Source organism: Homarus americanus, unplaced genomic scaffold (assembly GCF_018991925.1).
Source record: "Homarus americanus isolate GMGI-L3 unplaced genomic scaffold, GMGI_Hamer_2.0 scaffold37032, whole genome shotgun sequence".
Lineage (NCBI taxonomy): Eukaryota > Metazoa > Arthropoda > Malacostraca > Decapoda > Nephropidae > Homarus > Homarus americanus.
In genome coordinates this window covers 9,009,326-9,027,474 of record NW_024731852.1, presented here as the reverse complement: position 1 = coordinate 9,027,474, position 18,149 = coordinate 9,009,326, and the positions used below count along the sequence as shown (strand labels likewise).

General features: G+C 47.7%; 1 protein-coding gene across 1 annotated transcript; it reads right to left on the bottom strand.

Annotated features, from left to right (window-relative positions):
* Nucleotides 1-938: 938 nt before the first annotated feature.
* Nucleotides 939-3,906, bottom strand: LOC121867870 (mucin-2-like). Its single transcript, XM_042367994.1, has 2 exons — nucleotides 3,834-3,906; nucleotides 939-2,260 (listed from the first exon to the last, which is right to left on the bottom strand). The coding sequence occupies exons 1-2, from the start codon at nucleotides 3,904-3,906 to the stop codon at nucleotides 939-941; spliced, it is 1,395 nt and encodes a 464-aa protein (XP_042223928.1).
* Between the last annotated feature and the right edge of the window lie 14,243 nt (nucleotides 3,907-18,149).

Below are 18,149 nucleotides of genomic sequence, written 5' to 3'. Positions count from 1 at the left end.
GTGTGGGGGAGGGGGTCAATCGATCTAACTGCTGCCTTTTTTCTTTTTTCTTTTCATCCACCACCACCATCATCCCTACTACCATCCCTACCACCATCCCTTCAACAACCACTACCACAATCCCCTCACCAACAACCACTACCACAAACCCCTCACCAACAACCACAATCCCACACCTTCACCCACTACCTCCATTTCAGTGAATTTCTTTAAGATAAGTTCCACCCCAGAATATATTCACTCTTGAGTTATTCTACAAAATCACACACAGCTCAACTAACTCCTTCACACCTACTCTACAGTCTCCCGCTACATAATTCTGTTTTCCATGGTACTACATAACACAGTGAGGGATGTAGCCACAGTGAAGGGTGTAGCCACAGTGAGTGTAGCACACGGTGTAGCCAACGAGGTAGCCAGTGAGGTGTAGCCAACGTGAGGGGTGTAGCTAACATCAGGGGTGGCTAACATGTAGCCAACGTCAGTGTAGCCAACGTGAGGGGTGTAGCTAACGTCAGGGTGTAGCCAACGAGGGTGTAGCCAACGTCAGGTGAGCTAACGTCAGGGTGTAGCCACAGTGAGGTGTAGCCAACGTCAGGGTGTAGCTAACGTCAGGGTGTAGCCGCTAACGTCAGGGTGTAGCCAACGTCAGGGTGTAGCCAACGTCAGGGTGTAGCCAACGTCAGGTGTAGCCACAGTGAGGGTGTAGCCACAGAGGGGTGTAGCCAACGTGAGGGTGTAGCCAACATGAGGGTGTAGCCACAGTGAGGGTGTAGCCAACGTCAGGGGTGTAGCCAACGTCAGGGGTGTAGCCAACGTCAGGGGTGTAGCCAACGTCAGGGGTGTAGCCGACGTCAGGGGTGCCAACGTCAGGGGTGGAGCCAACGTCAGTGTAGCCAACGTCAGGGGTGTAGCCAACGTCAGGAGTGTAGCTAACGTCAGGGGGTGTAGCCAACGTCAGGTGTAGCCAACGTCAGGGTGTAGCCAACGTCAGGGGTGTAGCCACACAGGAGGGGGTGTAGCCACAGTGAGAGTGTAGCCAACGTGAGGGGTGTAGCCAACATGAGGGGTGTAGCCACAGTGAGGTGTAGCCAACGTGAGGTGTGGCCAACGTGAGGTGTAGCCACAGTGAGGGTGTAGCCACAGTGAGGGTGTAGCCAACTGAGGGTGTAGCCAACGTGAGGGGTATAGCCAACTTGAGGTGTAGCCACAGTGAGGGGTGTAGCCCAGTGAGGGTGTAGCCAACGTGAGGGGTGTAGCCAACGTGTGGTGGTGTAGCCAACGAGGGGGTGTAGCCAACGTGAGGTGTAGCCAACGAGGGGTGTAGCCAACGTGAGGGGTATAGCCAACTGAGGGTGTAGCCAACGAGGGGTGAAGCCACAGTGAGGGTGTAGCCACAGTGAGGGGGTAGCCAACTTGAGGGTGTAGCCAACGTGAGGGGTGTAGCCAACGGGGTGGTGTAGCCAACGTGACGGGTGTAGCCAACGGGTGGTGTAGCCAACGTGAGGTGTAGCCACAGTGAGGGGTGTAGCCAACGTGAGGGTGTAGCCAACGTGAGGGGTATAGCCAACTGAGGGGGTGTAAGCCAACGTGGGTGGTGTAGCCAACGTGAGGTGTAGCACAGTGAGGGTGTAACACAGTGAGGGGTGTAGCCACAGTGAGGGTGTAGCCAACCTGAGGGTGTAGCCAACGAGGGGTGTAGCCAACGTGGGTGGTGTAGCCAACGAGGGGTGTAGCCAACGTGGGTGGTGTAGCCAACGAGGTGTGCACAGGAGGGGTGTAGCCAACGTGAGGGTGTAGCCAACGAGGGGTATAGCCAACCTGAGGTGTAGCCAACGTGGGTGGTGTAGCCAACGTGAGGGTGTAGCCACAGGAGGTGTAGCCACAGTGAGGGGTGTAGCCAACGTGAGGGGTGAAGCTAACGTCAGGGGTGTAGCCAACGTAAGGGTGTAACCAACGTGAGGGGTATAGCCAACCTGAGGGGTGTAGCCAACGTGGGTGGTGTAGCCAACGTGAGGGGTGTAGCCAACGTGAGGGGTGTAGCCAACAGTGAGGGTGTAGCCAACGAGGGGTGTAGCCACAGAGGTGTAGCTAACGGTGAGGGTGTAGCCACAGTGAGGTGTAGCCAACGTGAGGGTGTAGCCAACGTGGGTGGTGTAGCCAACGAGGGGTGTAGCCAACGTGAGGGGTGTAAATAACGAGGGGTGTAGCCAACGTGAGGGTGTAGCCACAGTGAGGGTGTAGCCAACGTGAGGGGTAGCTAACGAGAGAAGCCAACGTGAGGGTGTGAGCCAACTGAGGGTGTAGCCAACGTGGGTGGTGTAGCCAACGTGAGGGGTGTAGCCACAGTGAGGGGTGTAGCCAACGTATGATGATTCAACCCTTTATGTATGATAACATAACCCTTGTTTAGCGACAATGTTTGCAAATACGTGTCTGAGTTTGTTTGTTTACCTGCCGTGTTTTTCCACCCAGGCTTGTACATGTTTTTTTGTGTTTTTTTGCTGGCACTGTCACGAAGCATCGCATTAATCTGTTTGTTTTTTTTTTGAAAAATACCCCCGCCCCCATACTACATTATGGTGGGGGGAGGGAGAATGTGGTGAGAGGTGAAGAGGGGTGTGGGGGCGGTGGGCATGTTGTGGGTGGGAGGTAGGGGGGAAGGTACTTGACCCTTCGGCTAATGATGTAATTATATTGTGTGTGTGTGACTGTCTTTTAAAATTAGACAGAGAGACAGACAGACACAGACCTATATATAGAGACAAACACAGAAAGACACACACACACACACACACACACACACACACACACACACACACACACACACACACACACGCCTACACACACACACACACACTCCTACTCACACACACACATACACATTCACACACACACACACACACACACACACACACACACACACACACACACACACACACACACACACCACACACACACACACACACACACACACACACACACACACACACACACACACACACACACACACACACACACACACACACACACACACACACACTGACAACATAAGCAACAAGGCACAAATATACCTGTACAGTAGACACAGGTAATCTAGTCTAGCTGATGACAAAGTACATTACATGAACATTACATAAACATTACATAATCTCCGTTACATTCGTCTGATTACATAAACGGATGATAGTTTGTAATCAGGAACGTAATAAGTTATATACACACTCAAATCTTCGCTTATTACATGTAAATTTTGAACTTATTCCGTGTAAGTAATAAGAAGAGGCGTGGGTGTAAAGTTTGCTGTGGTGTGGCTGTTGTTGTTTTGGGTATTACTGAGCTCTGATTGGGTCTTTAAGCGCATGGTTTAGGTTAGGTTAGGTTAGGTTAGGTTAGGTTAGGTTAGGTTAGGTTAGGTTAGGACGTAGACACTGACGGGCACAAACAGACACATACACAGACAAACAAAAAAACACAGGCGAGACAGAGCGACACACCCACACACCCTTTATATAAACATCAACACAACCAAGATAACATATTAGACCTTAACGAGAGGCAGCAGAAGGGTGTAAATACATCATCAGCTTAACACAATTACAATGACATATAGCAATCAGTTTCATCTGTCTGTCTCCAGCAAGGTGTCACGTAAGCCTATACACATTATTTCCTCTACGTTTATTTGTTATTTAATCTCTCCTTTATCTCTTTTCTTGTCTCCTCTTAATAACAACAACAACAACAGTAATAATAATAATAATAATAATAATAATAATAATAATAATAATAATAATAAGAGCAACAATAAAACAACTGCACTCCTCCTGTACCCAAATTGGTGCACCAGAACCGCTTGTCGTCGGAGTACTGTATGTCGCCTGAACAACATTTGACCAAAACCATTGTGTCCGGCACCGGCTCACAACACCCACGACAACAGTATCCGAATCATGGAGGCTTTGTGGTCGAGCTCGTAAACCCAGCAGGAGCAAGCTAAGAGATCTCCCAGCCCAGCAGGAGACCCCTGGAGACCTAGAGGAGAGAAGGTGGTGGTGAGGGGCAGCAGGGAGTCGGGTAGAAGCTCCAGGGAACAGCAGGAGGGCGTCTGAAAGCTCCGCGTGTTACCCGAAAAGGATAATTATTTGAGGCTGTGAGAATCAATGAGAGTCCGGGTGAGATCTCCTGAACCTTCCAGAGTCCGGGTGAGATCTCCTGAACCTTCCAGAGTCCGGGTGAGATCTCCTGAACCTTTCAGAGTCCGGGTGAGATCTCCTGAACCTTCCAGAGTCCGGGTGAGATCTCCTGAACCTTCCAGAGTCCGGGTGAGATCTCCTGAACCTTCCAGAGTCCTGGGTGAGATCTCCTGAACCTTCCAGAGTCCACGTCAGGTCGCCAACACCACTAAGCGTAGAATCCAAGCCTCACTTCCTGTACAGTATAAGTGGAACAATGTGAGCCAGGAGGAGCCACCAGGGTAACGTCTTGCTGATCTACGTCACCTCGAAGCCTCTCACGCTGATGCTCTTTTGTTTATCCTTTTGTTTTCTCGTCTATTTATGTCTTGTTGTTTCCCGTTTATCTTACTCGTTATAGTTGTTTCCTTAAGTTACTTCAGTAAATAAAAAGGGACTTGTTTTTGTTGTATTATGCAGTAGAATTCCCCCCCTCCGTAACATTGATCTTGTCACCCGCCAAGTCTGTTTACACTTGTTTAGTGGTACGAGGATATGGGGGAGATGACAACACTGCTATTCCTTGTATCCTTCCTGTCGGTGCCTTTCTATAGAGGACCTCGGAGGGGTGAGTAGTGGGGGCTACGACGATGGTGGGGGAGGAGGAGGTGTAGGGGAGAGAAAGGGGAGGAGAGGGGGAAGAGGTGTAGGGATGGGAGAAGGATGAGGAGGAGGGGTGGGGGAAAGGGAAGGAGGGTGTCCTGGGTGTGGGAGAGGGGGAGGAGGAGGTGAAGGAGGTGTGAGGAGTGGGAGAGGGGGTGTTTGGAGGAGTACGGATGGTAGGAGACTCCCCACCCACTCCTCGACGCCCCAACATTAGTCTATTGTGTGACCAGAACTTCCCTGAACAGCAGCAGGACAAACAAGGAAGTCGTTCCCTCTTCCTGGTCTTTGAGGGAGGAATGAAGGAGAGATGGAGGGAGGAAGACGTGAGACGGGAGGAGTTTTTTTACAAGATGGTGGAACATGGGGGTGGGGGGGTGACCTCCTGATGGGGACCTCCTGATGGGGACCTCCTGATGGGGACCTCCTGGGGGACCTCCTGGCGGTGACCTCCAGGGGGACATCCTGACGGTAACCTCCTGGGGGTTCCGGACGAGGTCATCCTGACGGGGACCTCCTGAGGACCTCCTGGGGGACTTCCTGACGAGGTCATCCTGAGAGTGACCTCCTGGGGGTTCCTGACGGTGACCTATTCGGGGACCTGATGGGGACTTAATAGGGACCCCCAAACAACTGCAGAGGTCTTAATGAGGACCTTCTGTCTAGGCTCTCTCTCTCTCTCTCTCTCTCTCTCTCTCCAAAGTACATCATCTCACTCAGTCTGTAAATGACGTTGGTGTTGTACTACTCCCAGTCACGACACTACCAGGTTAACCCAGACTGTGATCCTGTAAGAGGAGAAGGAAGAAGGGAGGGGAGGATGAGGGGAAGAAGAGGACGAGGGTAAGGGTAAAGGGAGGATGGAAAGAAGAGCACGAGGAAGGAGGAGGAGGAGAGTAGGAAGGGGGGGGGGTATCTCGGTGTCAGTGATAAGCGATGTCTTGGGTCTTAAAGAAACACAGACAGTGGACGATCCCAGAACCGAACATTAAAACTTTCATCTTATCTTTTTTCTTCTCTTTCTCTCTTCTTCCTCTTCCTCTTTTTCTTGTGCAAATATTCCATTGTCGAGCAAAAATATAAGTTGCCGTCTCAGCTTTTCTATTTCTTCTTTGTTTTTCCTTCTTTTCTTCTTTTTATTCATCCGTTTCTTCTCCTCATACAAGATTCAAGTTTAGGTTCACCTGGACAGTATCCATCCCAGCTTATTTTACTTTAAGATTGACCAACCTAACCTAACCTAACCTAACCTAACCCAACCCTTTATTCTAACGGAAATCCACAGCAACGAATCAACATCATTGAAATGCATACACTAAATGCGCTGCAACACGTACAACAAAAATAGAATCACGAAATTATTGCACAAAGCAGCAGCAACAGAACCACATAGCGGGATTGCAATGTTTTCACCCAAATTAGTCGCACTGTATTGTAACACAACACAACACACAAATGCCATATTTTCTACGGAATTGCAAATGTATGTTTTCACTGTATGAAAAACAAGGGTATTATCTTTTTAACTGTGTGTGTGTCTATGTGTGTGTCTGTGTGACTGTCTTTGTGTGTGGGTGTGTCTGTCTGTCTATCTCTGTTTGTGTGTGGGTGTGTATGTCTGTATGTCTGTGTGTACGTGTCTGTCTATCTGTTTGCGTGTATCTATGTATGTGTTTATGCTTGTACATGTGTGTATATGTTTGGATGTTTATATACATTATGTCTGTCTGTGCGTCTGTTTGGTGATACGATAATATATATATATATATATATATATATATATATATATATATATATATATATATATATATATATATATATATAGTAAACAAGAAAAACAATAAAAACAAACAACAGAAAATACCAAAGAATAAATATGAAATAAAAAAATCAATGGATATTTAAGACAGAAAACAAATATAAATAAATAATAATGACTAAAACCCGTTGGAGAAGAAGAAGGTAAGAGAGAGAGAAATAGAGTAAACATACAGAGGCAGACATAGATGGTATTGCCCCCCTCAATTTCACCCCCCCCTTTTGATGCCCAGTGACACCCCTGTGACCGATGACTCTGTATAGGAGGGGGAGGGGGTGCGTCTCAGAGTGTGTGGACAGGGAGGGAGGAAGGGAAATAGGGTGGGTGAAGGGGTGGAGACCTTATGGTGTGGGCGGGGGAAGGGTGGGTGTCTGCGGTATGGGCGGGGGAAGGGTGGGTAAGTCTCATGGTGTGGCGGGGAAGGGTGGGGTGTCTTTATGGTGGGCGAAGGTGGGTGGCCCGGCGGTGGCGGGAAAGAGGTGGAACGTGCGGTGTGGGTGGAAGGATGTCCTGCGGTGGGCGGGGAAGGGTGGTGGTCTTATGGTGTGGACTGGAAGGTGGGAAACCGTGGCGTGGGCGGGGAAGGGTGGGTGTCTCTGGCGGTGTGGGCGGGGGAAGGGTGGTGTCTCATGGTGTGGGCGGGGAAGGGTGGGTGTTTGTGGTGTGGGCGGGGAAGTGGAGGTTTCGTGGTGGGGAAGGGTGAGGTTTCGTGGTGTGGGCGGGGAAGGGTGGGTGTCTCATGTAAGTGGGGAAGGGTGGGTGTCTCGTGGTGTGGGCGGGGAAGGGTGGGTGTCTCGTGGTGTGGGCGGGGGAAGGGTGGGTGTCTCATGGTGGGCGGGGAAGGGTGGGTGTCTCGTGTGGGCGGGAAGGGTGGGTGACTCATGGTGTGGGCGGGGAAGGGGTGGGGTGGTCTCGCGGGTGGGTGGGCGGGAAGGGTGGGGTGTCTCTGCGGTGTGGGCGGGCAGAAACTGAGACTGGGAGATATTAAAGTGAAGAAAATAAATGATGACAAGTGACAAGAAGAATGAACGGGAGAGAGAGATGGATGAAGGGAGGAGAGAGACAGAGAGATGTAGATATACAAGATGAGTGAAAATTAGAGAGAGACAGACAGAAAAAAAGATAAAAAATAGAAAGAAACAAAAAGAAAGAAAGAAAGAAAAGTAGAGAAAAAGAAAAGAGATAAACAAAACAAAAATAGAGAAAGAACAGATTAATTTAGTTATTGGCTGATCTTCCCCATACTCCACTTCATCACCCTCCTCTTTCTCCTTCACCAAAATTACTTTTTTTTTTATGGTTTCTCTCTCCTGCCTTTTCTTCCCTCCGTGTCCATTCCTCTCCTCTCCTTCCCTCTCCCTCTCCCCCTTCCTCCCTCTCCCGCTGCCTCCCTCCTCTCCCTACTCTCCCTCCCTCCTCTCCCTACTCTCCCTCCCTCTCCCTAGTCTGGACAACAAGGGTGGTGATCAGGGCGGAAGTATCCAAGTTGTATGTGATCAAGGCGAGATGTCTTCCTTTTCCTCCTCTCCCCTTCTCTTCTCCCTTCTCTCCCTCCTCTTCTCCCTTTGCCTTCCTCTTCTCCCTTTGCCTTCCTCTTCCTTTCTCATCTCCCCCTTTCCCCGGTTCCCCTTATCCTCCATGTGTGTTGATGGTGGGTTAGTGGGTGTGGTAATGGTGGGTTAGTGGGTGTGGTAATGGTGGGTTGTTGGGTGGATTGATGGTGGGTTAGTGGGTGTGGTAATGGTGGGTTGTTGGGTGGATTGATGGTGGGTTAGGGGGTGGGTTAATGGTGAGTTAGTGGGTGGATTGATGGTGGGTTAGTGGGTGGATTGATGGTGGGTTAGGGGTGGGTTAATGTTGGGTTAGTGGGTGGATTGATGGTGGGTTAGGGGTGGGTTAATGGTGAGTTAGGAGTGGGTTCATTTAAACAATTGTCCTAAAAAGGGCATCAGCTGCTACCCCTCCAAAAAAGAATTATAATTTTTTCGTCATTAAATCTCATTAATATTTTCCCAACCAGACAAACACACACACGTCACCAGATGTCTATTTATCGCCCGTATATTAACCATCAAAGTCTATATATTTTTTTATAGGATGAACAATAATGTTTTTTTTTTTTACATCTAAAACATCATATTAATAAAAAAGAACTTCAGTGCTAAAACGACATATACTGAACAGCTCTCCTTTATAAAAAAAATAATAACAATTATATAACGTAATTCTCGACCCTGTATAAAAAATTACATTCACTAATTTATGTTATTTATATTGTGTTCCAAATATCAGGACTCTTTAATTTACTTTATTCATTAACAGCTATCATGGTTGTTTGGTAGTTAAGTGGTCCCCCTTGTAATACTATCATGACCCTTTTATTACCTCGTGGTACGGTATAATTTTATGACCTTTGACCCACTATTAACCACACGATCTAAATAATGGCCTAGATCTCTTTGACTAAGTATATATTGATCCCGTGTCACCCCATGTCATCCCATATGTCACACCATGTCAACCCGTGTCATCCCGTCTCACTCAGTGTCACCCCATTTTACGTCGTGTCACCCTGTGTCACCCATAATAACTCGCCAATAGGAACGAGTGTTGATCAGCACAACTTGCAACACTGGTCTATAATGTGCAGTGAATATTGTTGATTTATGTCCCTAATATTTACACCAAATTAAAACCCACTAATGAGTTCCCCCAACAGCGATACATCTAAAATTAGACCAATTGAACTTACTGAAATATTTATCGTGAACATAAAAGGTTTGTTCATCGGAAATATATTTGGAGTTTTTATTAATTTTTCGGGAAAATTTTCAGGTAATAAAATTTGGTCGTCTGAAGATTTAATAGTCGACAGACATTTGTTAAGATCAGCCTGAAGATGTGTGTGGGTGGAGGGCTGTGGTCGCCAATCCTCAGACCCTAGTATTGGAGCCATGATTGACTGATTACTAAGGTGATTTGATTATTTTTTTTATAAATATAATACCTTCCTTCCTACCTTCCTTTCCTTCTTCCTTCCATGACCTCTATTTCTCCTTCCTATTCTTCCTCTCTCCATCCCACCATACCTTCTTCCCCGCCTCTCTCCAGTCTTCTTTCATGACTTCTTCCATGCCTCCTTCCCTCCCTCCATGACTCTTTGCCTCCTTCCCTCCCTCCGTGCCTCCCTCCTTCCCCCCTCCCTCCTTCCCTCCCTCCACAAGCTAGGGGTCGTGATGTGGTGGTGAGGACTGCAGCCAACAGAGTGAGGTGTTGATGAAGATAATGGAGCCGATAGCGTCTCCCTACTTACTGAGCTGGGCTGATGCTGCCACAGACACCTCGCTCCCCACTTATACGGGTGTGTGTGTGTGTGTGTGTGTGTGTGTGTGTGTGTGTGTGTGTGTGTGTGTGTGTGTGTGTGTGTGTGTGTGTGTGTGTGAGGAGGTGGATGTATGTTAGGGGAGGACACACACACACACACATCTCCGTCACCTACATAGTTAAGAGAACATAAAAATGGACAAGTGACTCACACAGCCTAAAAAAATACCAAGGTTGAGGCACCGCCAACCCCTAAAACTACCCAGACGGAAAGTGCCATTGTGGGGGAAGTACCAGTGGTTGGGAGGGAAAGTACCATTGTTGGGAGAAAGGGAAGTACCAGTGATGAGGGAAGGGAAAGTACCATTGGTGAGAGAGTCCAATATCGAGGGAAGTGCTAATAAAAAGGAGAGTAACAGAAGCTAAAGGTTAGTAATAAGAAAGTGCCATTTTGGTGAGAGATATTGAGAGAAATGGAGAAGAGAGATAGACGTAGAGAGAGATAGACCTAGAATAAGATAAAGACAGCTAGAGAAAGAAAAAGACAGAGTTAAAAGTAGAGCTCACACACACACACACACACACACACACACACACACACACACACACACACACACAATAACACACGGTAAGTTCATTGTGCCGGGTCTGACAAGAGTGGTGTGGCCTCGCTGTGTATCTCTCAGAATTACCTATAAAAGGGAATGAGTCTGTCCCCTTCTAACATGCTAAGTCGTTTTCCTGCCCGTGTCCTCAGTCCCGGGGAAAATTAATGTCGTTTGTCCTGGTTTCCTTGAGGTGGTGGGGAAAATGAGGAAAAATTTGGGTCTCCCTATTTTTGCCCCCTTTTTTTTTCCTCGGCGTGGTTGGTATTTTTTTTGGTGTTTTTTCCCTGTTTGTTTGTGTGTGATGTGGGGAAAATGGAGAAATTTTTATCAGGGAAAATTTTGCTTCTTTTTTTTTCCCTCCTGTTCGGGAAATTAATGTCGCTTGTCCTTGAGGTGATGGGAAATTTTGCTCAATTTCTCCTTCCTCTCCTTCACCTCTCTCTCACTTCATCAGCTCCCTCACTTCTCCCCAGCTCCTCACCCCAGCTCCTCACCTCCTCACCCCAGCTCCTCACCTCTCACCCCAGCTCCCTCACCTCTCACCCCAGCTCCCTCACCCCACCCTCCACCTCTCACCCCAGCCCCTCACCTCTCACCCCAGCTCCCTCACCTCTCACCCCAGCTCCCTCACCCCAGCTCCTCACCTCTCACCCCAGCCCTCACCTCTCCCCCAGCTCCTCACCTCTCACCCCAGCTCCCTCCCCCACTCCTCACTCCCCCTCACCACCCACCCCCACCCCTCACCCCAGCCCCACCCCACCCCAGCCCCTCACCCCAGCTCCCTCACCTCTCCCCAGCTCCCACCTCACCCCAGCTCCCTCACCTCTCACCCCAGCTCCCTCACTCACCCCAGCCCCCACCTCACCCCAGCCCCACCCACCCACCTCCACCCCAGCTCCCACCTCACCCAGCCCCTCACCTCCACCTCACCCCAGCCTCACCTCTCACCCCAGCCCTCACCCCCACCTCACCACCCCAGCTCCCTCACCTCTCACCCCAGCCTCACCTCTCACCCAGCTCCTCACCCTCACCCCAGCTCCTCACCCACCCAGCCTCACTCCACCCCAGCCCTCACCTCTCCCCCACCACCCTTCCTCCTCCACTCAACACAAAACACGCCGAGTTATCTCTTGGGTTTATGTCTACTGTAATAATAAGTGGTAAGGCAGTGAATCTCTCTCTCTCCTCTCTCTCTCTCTCTCTCCACGTCTAACGGACCCCCTCGATATAACGGACTTTCCTTTCGATCTAGCTCGTTAAATAGAGGCTTTACTGTACTGTTGTGTGAAATAACTATACCGTTATGGCGGGAGTCTCCCAGAGTGTGGAGGACGTCTACTGCGTTAATTATTCTCCCTCTGTATTCTAGGGATTTAATCACAATTAATCGCCATAACTCCTGATGAATCTCATCCAGCCATAATTTTATGAGTTATTATACATCGTCAATATTGCCCCAAAATACAGCCTCGTTTTGCCTTGATTAAGTTATTCTTCATATTAATATTTTTGGTCATCATTACCATAATAGTGTTTGTATGTCATCACCTAAAGATTTATGTAAGATGTTAAACACAAACAAACACCACCACAAACAAAACCATTACTGTACAAGACAAACAAACATTGGAATCCGTGCTGGCGTCATCAGGCTCCTAGGTCACGTGATAGTGCACCAGTGACGTCACCAACAGTAATAAGGGGGCTGGCTATTGGCCAATACCTGTACACGTCTTACGATAATGCCCTGTAAGGGGGTTATTGACCAGTGGATGTACACGTCTCAGCTATTGGCTGTTGGTCTATCACCTATAAACATCCCTGGTAGAGTAATTAACAGGTGTGTGTGTGTCCAGAAGGTAAATATAATGTCATGACAGTGGTGGTGGCAGTTATACGCCTGACAACGCAGTGATAGGTTACCTGCCGCCTAAAACACCATGGTGGCTGCCAGGTGTTCTTGGAAAACTATCGTACTGCCATAACAACAAACCCCTTCACCTCAATGTATCACGACAACCCTTACTCTAAATAAATTCCCAGGATTTATTTTACAGTTAATCTAGGTTTATATTTCGCTAGTTAATTTAATAATTACATTAGCTAGAATTTACAACCTGGGAAATATTCTTGGAACAAATAATTAAGTTGGTAGTGTTTGTTTAGTGCCAGTATCAGAGAGCTCCAGCCAGCATAATTAAGCTCGATATATTACATAATTTTTTATATATGAAAGGTGAGCATGAAACCTTGGTAACACTGAAACACACAGTACCGTTAGTATAAGAGAAATAAAGGTCACATGAAGAAGAACAATGATAATAATGAATGACTAATAAAGATAAATATATAAAATAAGTATAAAACGAAATAGGAAAATATTAATAAAAAATTGTAACTGGAGATTGTACACACACACACACACACACACACACACACACACACACAAAGCAGGCTGTAGATGGATGGGAGAGACAAGTAGAGAAAAGGAGAATTGTAGAGAGTGAGTGGTAGATAAGGAGAGAGAGACAAAGACAGGAAGAGATAGGAGATATGGAGAAAGAGAGAGAGAAAAGAAGAAAGGAAAGGGAAGAAAGAAAAAAAAAGAGAGACTAGAGAAAGGAGGAAAGAGAGGTGTTAAAGATAGTGAAGGGGGAGAGACAATAGGTATGACTTGAAGGATAATGAGAGGACAGAAGAGGAGGATGGAGAGAAAGAGAGGGAAGGAGAGAAGAGGAGGGAAGGAGAGAAGAGAGGAAGGAGAGAAGGAGGGATGGAGAGTGAGGAGAGAAGGTAGTAAAGGTAGTAGGTAAATAGTGAGGGGGAGAAGGAAGTGAAGGAAGTCCGTAGTGAGGAGAGTAAGTAGTGAGGAGAGAAGGTAGTGAGGGAAGTCCGTAGTGAGGAGAGTAAGTAGTAGGGAGAGGAAGGTGGTGAGGAGTGCAGTGAGGGAGGTAGAAGTGAGGAGAGAGGGAGTGGTGAAGAGGTCATGGTGGGAGGTAAGTGGTGAGGGAGAGGTGGTGAGGGAAGTCCGTAGTGAGGAGAGTAAGTGGTGAGGAGAGAGAAGGTAGTGAGAGTCCGTAGTGAGGAGTAAGTAGTGAGGAGAGAGGTAGTGAGGGGTCCGTAGTGAAGAGGAGAGTAAGTGAGTGAGGAGAGAAGGTAGTGAGGGTCCGTAGTGAGGAGGTAAGTAGTGAGGAGAGAGGTAGTGAGGAAGTCCGTAGTGAGGGAGAGTAAGTAGTAGTGAGGAGAGAGGTAGTGGGAAGTCCGTAGTGAGGAGGTAGTAGTGGGGAGAGGTAGTGAGGGAAGTCCGTAGTGAGGAGAGTAAGTAGTGAGGGAGAAGGTAGTGAGGGAAGTCCGTAGTGAGGAGAGTAAGTAGTGAGGGAGAAGGTAGTGAGGGAAGTCCGTAGTGAGGAGAGTAAGTAGTGAGGAGAGAAGGTAGTGAGGAAGTCCGTAGTGAGGAAGTAAGTAGTGAGGAGAGAAGGTAGTGAGGAAGTCCGTAGTGAGGAGAGTAAGTAGTGAGGAGAAGGTAGTGAGAGTCCGTAGTGAGGAGAGAAGTAGTGAGGAGAAGAAAGGTAGTGAGAGTCCGTAGTGAGTAGTAGTGAGGAGAGGTAGTGAGGAAGTCCGTAGTGAGGAGAGTAAGTGGTGAGAGAGAAAGGTAGTGAGGAAGTCCGTAGTGAGGAGAGTAAGTAGTGAGGAGAAGGTAGTGAAGTCCGTAGTGAGGAGAGTAAGTAGTGAGGAGAAGGTAGTGAGGTCCGTAGTGAGAGAGTAAGTAGTGAGGAGAGAAGGTAGTGAGGAAGTCCGTAGTGAGGGAGAAGTGAATGATGAGGGGAGAAGGTGGTGAGGAAGTCCGTGTGAGGAGAGTAAGTAGTGAGGAGGGAGATGAAGGCTTGTCTAACTATAAGCAGCTGCTGATCATATTCTAGGGAGGGAGAACTATGCCTCCCCTCTCTTCCTTTTCTCCTCCCCTTCCCTCAATTTTCCTCCCCCCCTCTTCTCCGTCTACTCGGCCTTTCTCCCCCTCCTCTACCTCCCTTTCCTCACTCCTATCTTCCCCCTCCTCTCCTCCTTAATTACATCTCTTCTCTCCTCCTCTCTCCCTCTTTTCCTTTTTCATCTTCCTCCCTTTATCACTCTTCCTCCTTGCCCTCTCGCCCTCCCATCATTTTGACGACGCATTATAACTCAGGTAAACTCAACTCAGTGACGCAAAATACCCCTCTCTCTCTCTCTCTCTCTCTCTCTCTCTCTCTCTCTCTCAACTAATGTTTTTTGTTGTTGTTGTAGAATATTAGTATTGGTAAGTACACACACACACACACACACACACACACACACACACACACACACACACACACACACACACACACACACACACACACACCCCCCTCCCCTACAACTTGCATCAGCTGACAGACTACAAATAATCCAATAGTTTATTCATAGTGGTTCTTGGGTTAAGGTCATCACGGGTCATCAGGAGTCATCAGCAAACCATCATAGGTCATCACTAGCTTGACCCACCTCCTAAGTTGGGTGCATTCCAGGTCAGATTTTCTCGAGGGTCAACTTAGGTTATCTAGTTATAAAAGATGTTATATGATTTTTGTCTCATGATATATACGTGTTTTATTGTTTTCACGAGTATAGGCTTATATACCCCCCGGATTATGATGGTAGTATATCATATATTCTCAGGTGTATAATGCTGTCTTTGTAGTGAACCTTTATGCCTGTTGTATATCCAGGGAGATACTATGCTGTGTTAGGAGTATGTCACATAGTCTGTTGGTATACCTATAAAGGGATGGAAGGAGAGAAGGAAAAAAAACGAGAAAGGCAGGAAGTGTGAAGGATGGAAAGGAGGATGGTGTCTACTCTCACACACTCCCTCCACCCTTCTCTCCCCCACACACACACACCATCACTTGCCACGCTGACAACACAATATTTCCACCTCTCTCCTACTTCCCTCATTTATCATAATTAATCATCCCCTGTCTCTTTTTCTCCACATTCGTCGACTCACAACATCATCCCCATAAATTAGATGAGAGATAGACACATAGAGAGAATAAGATAAAGAAGAATACAAATATAAAGAAAGACAAAATGACCTCAAATTTTATCCCACTTTTAGAAATAATTTATATACTGTATATTATTTTGTATATAATATCGACGCTATATTGTGTTATATGTCGTGTAAATATAATAAAGATGATTTACCTGTATATACAAAACAACATACAGAATCTATCTCTTAATTACCCTTCCTTCTCTTTCTCTCCAGGTAAGGTTTCGGCAGGTGGGGTCCTACAGGTAAGGTTTCCACAGGTGGGGTGCGACAGGTAAGGCTTGACAGGTGGGGTTCGACAGGTGGGGTTCGACAGGTGGGGTCCGACAGGTAGGTTCGACAGGTGGGGTCCGACAGGTAAGGCTTGACAGGTGGGGTACGACAGGTAGGGTTTAACAGGTGGGTCCGACAGGTAAGGCTCCGACAGGTAGGGTTCGACAGGTAGGGTTCGACAGGTAGGGTTCGACAGGTAAGGCTCCGACAGGTAGGGTTCGACAGGTAGGGTTCGACAGGTGGGGTCCAACAGGTAGGGGTTCGACAAGTAAGGTTCGACAGGTGGGGTCCAACAGGTGGGTCCAACAGGTAAGGTTCGACAGGTAAGGCTCGACAGGTAGGGTTCGACAGGTAAGGTTCGACAGGTGGGGTCCGACAGGTGGGGTCCGACAGGTGGGGTCCGACAGGTGGGGTCCAACAGGTAGGGTTCGACAAGGTAAGGTTCGACAGGTGGGGTCCGACAGGTGGGGTCCGACAGGTGGGGTCCGACAGGTGGGGGTTCGACAGGTAGGGTTCAACTTGTGAAAATATCTAACCATCATGTTAGTTCCACCGCTAGTTTCCCCCACACATTACTGATCAAACTCCACCATAATCCGATCAATTGGACGACATTGCTTTTCCCTAACAGCCCTGTAAACTTTCCCCAGTACGGTTCTGGCAGGAGATATAGACCTTATGTTGGGGAAGGTTAAGCTAAAAAGAGTGTGTGTGTGTGTGTGTGTGTGTGTGTGTGTGTGTGTGTGTGTGTGTGTGTGTGTGTGTGTGTGTGTGTGTGTGTGTGTGTGTGTGTGTGTGTGTGTGTTATTGGTAGGTCGTCGTCAGCAGCTCAAACTAATTACTGCTAGTTCCTCTCTCTCTCTCTCTCTCTCCATTTTCTCATCTGTTTCGTTATCTTTTCTTTTCTCTTGGCTCTCTCTTCCTCTTCCTCATTCTCCTCCTCCTCCTCCACTGTCTGGGGTAGTTAGCAGTTAGTTAGGTAGGTAATAACTCTGGGTCGTGGCCAAGGTAGTTACGGTAACTTTCCTGGACAGTTGTCATAAAAATTATCGCCGCCAAACATCCAACGAATGAGATCTGTAAAGTATTTAGTTATATATATATATATATATATATATTATTATTTGGCATATCATCTGCACCTAACCTAACCTATCCTAACCTAAGTTAGCATTAGCGTTGAGAAATTATAGATGTGTGTGTGTGTGTGTGTGTGTGTGTGTGTGTGTGTGTGTGTGTGTGTGTCGTACATGTAACCATTTATTTTTTCCATCTATTTATTTATTACTTTGTCAGTCTATACATTTATCATTTCATCCACTTCTTCTCAGTTAACCAAAGACACCCAGTCTTAAACAGTCTTCACCAGTCAGCCTTTAACACCCTCTCAGTCTACACCATTCAATCTAACACCACCCACTCTACACCACTCAATCTAAACCAGTCAGTCTTTAATACCCACGCAGTCTACACCACCTACTCAGTCTCACACCACCCTTGAACACCTCCAACCAGTAAGTCGTTAACACCCACTCGGTTAGTCTCACACCACCCATGAACACCTCCGCCCAGTAAACCTTTGACACCCACTCAGTGTACACCTGTCAGTCTAACACAACCCACTCAGTCTAACACCTTTACCTTCGCCTACTAAAATCCTCGACACAAAAACACAGGACTTCCAACTCGCGTCACCTTAACACAATAACCTCTGACGTGAACCCCTGACAGCGACCCGCCATCTACATGTCATTGATTGGACACGTGTCAACATGCGTGTGTCTCAGAGATTGGACACGTGTCGACGGATTCGCCAATCATCGGATCCGAATCGTCCCCCAAAAAAGCTATTTGTACCTTGGCGAGGATAAGCCAATGTGGATTTATGTAACTTGGTGACTCGTGATTGTTGGATTAACCTTTTGAGTGCGATTTTACCTTCTTGAGTACGATGGCTTAATCCCTTGAGTTCGATTTTGGTCTGTTGAGTGCGACTTAACCTTTTGAGTGCGATTTTAGCTTCTTGAGTACGATGGCAGCCTCGTATCGACTCTACATGCTACGACGACTCAAGTCACTTGGGGCACCCACGCCAGAGCTGAGGACTATCTACAACGCATTTATACTCCCAAAATTAACGTATGCGTCACCAGCCTTGGCGTCTTCTCTCAACTCTATCCAACAATGTCAGCTAGAGAAGGTACAAAAGAGGGCCT

Coding starts and splice junctions, on each gene's coding strand:
- LOC121867870 (XM_042367994.1), bottom strand. CDS start 3,906: ATGGTTTTGGTCAAATGTTGTTCAGGCGACATACAGTACTCCGACGAC. Junction 2,261..3,833: donor GTTCTGGTGCACCAATTTGG/GTACAGGAGGAG, acceptor TTCTCTCGTTAG/CTACCCCTCACGTTGGCTAC.